The 5,234-nt window shown below is 39.8% G+C and overlaps 1 protein-coding gene across 1 annotated transcript in view; it reads right to left on the bottom strand.

Moving 5' to 3' along the window:
- mipol1 (mirror-image polydactyly 1) overlaps window positions 1–5,234 on the bottom strand; it is a gene marked incomplete in the record, with an annotated part of 36,873 nt that overhangs the window by 10,758 nt on the left and 20,881 nt on the right. Inside the window, 1 exon segment of the mRNA XM_014022130.1 lies at window positions 1,326–1,379. Coding sequence (XP_013877584.1) covers window positions 1,326–1,379 — 54 coding nt within the window.

The following is a 5,234-nucleotide window of genomic DNA, read 5'->3' as shown; positions in this document are numbered from 1 at the left end:
AAAAAAAAGAAAGAAAAAAGATGCAGGCAGCGCAGCGGGAACAAAATTTACTGGAGGTTTTACTGATTCTAATGAAAATATGATGTTGGAATCAAACAACAACTTACAAATGATTAAATTTTTAACATAGAACAAATAAACAAGTTACTAATGAACAAATAAACAAGTTACTAATGAGAGAAAATAATGAGTTAATCTTTCAGTTAAAGACAAATAAAGATTAATGTTGGGAATCAATCAGCAGATGATGTAATATTACCAAAATACATTTTATTCAAGTAAAGTAACAGTTCAACTTAACATGTTTTCTGTCTTCTTTAAAAACAGACTACTATAAAAAATAAAAAAGATAAGGTTAAAATCTGTTTTATCATTTATCTGTCCTGAATGACTGACTCTACACTAGTATCATCATCAAACCTATATTCAGCTGGCCTCACAACTCCTGCAGATGTTCCACTGATGGAGCTGAAGGAGGAACTGAGGTTTGAGATGTTGCTCCTGAAAACTGTCAAGTAAGAGAGGGAGGGATGACGGATGGATTGTTTAATGGGTGGATGGATGGATGGATGGATGGATGAATTGTTTAATGGGTGGATGGATGGATGGATGGATGGATGGATTGTTTAATGGGTGGATGGATGGATGGATGGAAGAATGGATGGATTAATGGATGGATGGATGATGGATGGATGGATGGATTGATTGTTTAATGGGTGGATGGATGGATGGATGGATGAATGGATGGATGGATGGATGGATGGATTGTTTAATGGGTGGATGGATGGATGGATGAATGGATTGATTGATTGATTTATGGATGAATGGATGGATGGATGGATGGATGGATTGTTTAATGGGTGGATGGATGGATGGATGAATGGATGAATGGATTGATTTATGGATGAATGGATGGATGGATGGATGGATGGATTGTTTAATGGGTGGATGGATGGATGGATGAATGGATTGATTGATTGATTTATGGATGAATGGATGGATGGATGGATGGATGGATTGTTTAATGGGTGGATGGATGGATGGATGAATGGATGAATGGATTGATTAATGGATGGATGGATGGATGATTGATTAATGGATGGATGATTGATTAATGGGTGGATGGATGGATGGATGGAAGGATGGATGGATGGATGGAAGGATGGATGGAAGGATGGATGGATGGATGGATGGATGGATGGAAGGATGGATGGATGGATGGACGGATGAACACCTCAGACCAACAGGAGCTTTCCCATCAGGTTTAGTATAAAGCTCAGTCCTACAGACTGGTTCCCAGTCCTACAGACTGGGTGAGGTGGTACCTGGGTCATCCTCTGGTGTTTCAGGTGGAGTAAGTCCTCTTCTAGTCGTTTCCACTGCAGAGACACAGAACCAGAGAGAAGTGAAGCCGAGTCATCTCTATAATTTCTGATCGCTGCAGTTCTCCTCTGGAACACCAGGTGGCGATACTGAAAAACTCATCCAGCTAAAGAGAACCAGAAGAACTTTGAAGTCTAAAACCTGGTTTATATGTCACAAGACCCGAGACTTGCTGATCTGGTGGGTCTGTTTTTTAAATGGACATTTTATTTTATCACAAGATACTTTTTGGTTGATAATAAAGTGATGTGAGTTTTGGTAGCAGGATCAAATCATAGAAAAAAATTAGCAAAAAAAAAAAAACGCAGATAAATTTCCCCGTAGTCAAGAGAGTTATGGTGAAACTCATGATTTTTTTGTATCTATGCAGCTCAGACAAGTTTAAACCTGAATGGTTTTTTCACATTCAGTTAAAGTTTGATAGTTTTTGGAGATTTTTAATGTTCAAATCACAGAACAAACGTTACATTTCAGCTGAAGAAACAGAAAAACTAGAAGCAACGATTCTTTACTTCATCATATGTCTGACATAAAAACAAGAGGAGCATAAAAATTCACACCCACTGCTGCTCACGGTTCAGAACCTTTAAAAACACGGTGAAGAGTTTTCACACAGCCCTCGTCTTTTTGGCTTATTTTTCAGTCAGGAAGTGACGGACAGGTGAGTGACTACAGCAGGGCTATTCAACTGGCGGCTCGCGGGCCACATCTGGCCCATGAGTGACCAAAGTTTGGACCGTCAGTTGGTTCCTTCATCTCTTAAGCCCAAACCCAGGTTTTCAACTTTAATTACTCTAAGTTCTTTTAGTTAAACATAAGCTGRGTTTCCATTGCAAATGTGCGCAAAACTTTGTCGATATTCTATTAATGTCGAAAAAACACAGTTTCGCAACTGCGGTTTTTCCATTAAGTAAGAAATGCTATTAAAGTCACGTGAATACGTTTGTTCTCACAATAAGTCATTACAAACATGGTGGCAATGGATGTAAACACATAGCATGTTGCTACCGCGGCACTAGCGCTCATCAACAGAGGAGACGTCGGCATCTTTTAACGAGGATTTCCAGAGACAAGTCCCTACTTGGGAGCGGCTACGTATGCTGTGTTTTTGGGAAATTGTAGTCGGTGAGTTTACTACTTTATACTACTTCTGTGATATTACTACTACTTCTACTTCCTTTTGTCTTCTTCATCATCGTCTTTTTCACCAGTAGAAACAGTCGGTTGTTGATCACGTGACTCCTGTGATGCGAAAAAAGTGTTTCCATTGCAGTTTAGCGAAAAACACCAATTTCGATATGGCCAAAAAACCACCTCATCCTAGCGCAAAAATATTTTGTCGAAAAATGTAATTTTTTTCAAAATTGACGTGTTTCCATTGAGCAAATTTATTTTCGAAATTCTAATTTGCGCATTTTCATGGTCAATGGAAACGCAGCTAGAGACATGTTTGGTATCTACAGAAACGTCAGAATCTTGGCTACAAGCTGGTAAAAACCATTTCTATGCACACTAAAGARAGTTAAAATTGRAATCAGTTGAAGATAAAACCATGAAAGTGAAAATAAAATAGATTTAAAAATTTGTGAAGTCAGAGATGTTAAAATGATATTGTCTTAAGAGGCAGAATGTGTTCTTTTTGTTTTTGATATTGTTTAATTACCACTACTTTTATGGAGTTCTGTATGTTGTATTCATGATTAAATGCAGCAAAATAAACTATTTGAAAGGTAACAGATCTTTGTAATTCTTGTTTTATTTACATAATAACTTTAATTGCTGGATGTTTGGCCACTGAGCTGTTGACCTGCAGTAACTGTGGCCCCTGGAACATTTAGATGAATAGCCCTGGGCTACTATAACCACAATAACCTGAACAGTAGACAGTTTTTCTAAGATTATTACTATTTTTTTATTTTGTGTTGTTCAGTTTTATTGTTATCCTTCGATATTTACTGAGGAAAGTTTCTAAGATTATTTACAGTAAAAGTAGTGGAAGTTGCTGCACAGATCACTGATATTTCTCCACATCCTGTTTCTGTCAGAAAGGTAACGTTTGATGTTTAATCTTTAAGTGATTGAGAGTAAATGTGTGAGAATCAAACCAACGTTTATTCCGGCCCCCATCAGAGAGTGGTGGTGCTCGGGCCGGGCGGCACCAGGTGAGTTTAATAAACTGTAATAACCTGTAATTACCTGATATGAACTCAATAAAAAGCAGGATACTCCAGCTGCCATATGGGTTGGCGCTTTCAGGAAGAAACCCCCCCACCACCACCACCTCGGTCTAATATTTCCCAGAAACCCCGGCTGCCGAGGAAGATAATCCCTGAGAGATGAGAAGAGGGAACAAGGGATAGGCAAGCAACGAGGGTGGGGGGTGATCCTCCAGCATGGAGTGCTTTCTCTCCTCTCCTTCTCGGAGGATTACAGCAGCATTTGAAACATATTTCTCCGTGATGCAGCGGTGGAATGAGGGCAGAATTAAGGTGTTACCGTGGAGGAGTGGTGTTAACGTAAAGGGGACGGCTGTTTAAAGATGGTGGATATTGACGGGGGGTTAGTGTGGCGGTGATGCTGAAACGCCAGGGAGTTTCAGGTTATGAAGGGCTGAGGGTGGGTGTAAACATCTGAGGCCAAACGCTCCTGAGCGGGCCGAGCAAAGGGTTTGAAGGTCCGACTATCATACAGGAACAAGGGCCGGGGCTAACACCTGATATTTACCTGAAGAATACTTCTGTAAAGGTGGAACAAATGTTGGCGAGGCGAGGCGAGGCAGGTCACTGCTGGACTTTATTCCTGCTGCAGAACTGGTTCTGGGTCCAACTCTGCTCAAATACACCAAGTAGACCTGAAGCAGCTTTTCTCAGAGGCTAAACATGAAGAACTTTTATTTTGAAAAGACCTGTGCTCAYTTTCATTTGACTGCTTCAGTTTTAGTGGTCCTGCTGAGGCTGTGCTTTAGTTAATTTCACTGACAATCAGCTAAAACCTGGTGTGGTAGTAGCCGAAACTGGCTAATTATCTCACGAGTGGACGGATRTTAATTTAACGCTCTGATTATAAACTGATTATTCAAGAWGGCTGTCACAGCTAAACTGACTTTTCCAAACACAAACATGTCAATAACTTTAAAAATTGCACAGATGTTGAGCTAAAATCTGGTGTGGTAGTAGCTGAGGCTGATCCCCAACACATATTCTGAGCACTAACGTAGGTCAGGCAGGGTTTTTGATAAAAACTTTGGTTTTTTGGAGCCAAACCTGCCTGTTAGGTCAATATTTCGATGGGTTTTAATAAAACATACAGGTTCAGGGTCCTTGGATGTTTGTCTACAAACTCAGAAATATTTGGAGCAAACTCAATTCAAGATGGCCGCCACAGTCAATGGTACTTTTCTAAAACAGAAATGGTTATAACTCTAAATGCTAAAATCTGGTGTGGTAGTGGCTGGGGCTGATACTCAATACATATTCTGAGAACTATTTGTTTTTTGCATGGATTTTAATGAAACTTTCAGGAAATAACTATCGGAGAGTTGCCTGCAAACTGATTACCTAAATTCAAGATGGCTGCCACAGTCAAGTGTCTTTTGTGAGCACAGAAGTGTTTTAAACTCAGCCAACATTTTAGGGATACGGAGCTAAAACGTGGCACAGCAGTAGCTGGAAGTAATCCACAACAAGTACTCTGAGAGTGACATCTGTGACATAAACGTGCTTCAACTCTTATTCTGAAACCGTGGAAGACTCGTTACGTCCTGATGCATCTCAGTAATCCAGGTAGAAAAAAATCAAAAAGAAAAAATCAGTAGGTCCTCTGGATGGTTCTTCTTTAGTGAAACGTTTCGT

The sequence above is a fragment of the Austrofundulus limnaeus genome, unplaced genomic scaffold, assembly GCF_001266775.1.
Source record: "Austrofundulus limnaeus strain Quisiro unplaced genomic scaffold, Austrofundulus_limnaeus-1.0 Scaffold318, whole genome shotgun sequence".
NCBI lineage: Eukaryota > Metazoa > Chordata > Actinopteri > Cyprinodontiformes > Rivulidae > Austrofundulus > Austrofundulus limnaeus.
The sequence above is the reverse complement of the archived record's forward strand: the minus strand, read 5'-3'. Positions and strand labels throughout refer to the sequence as shown.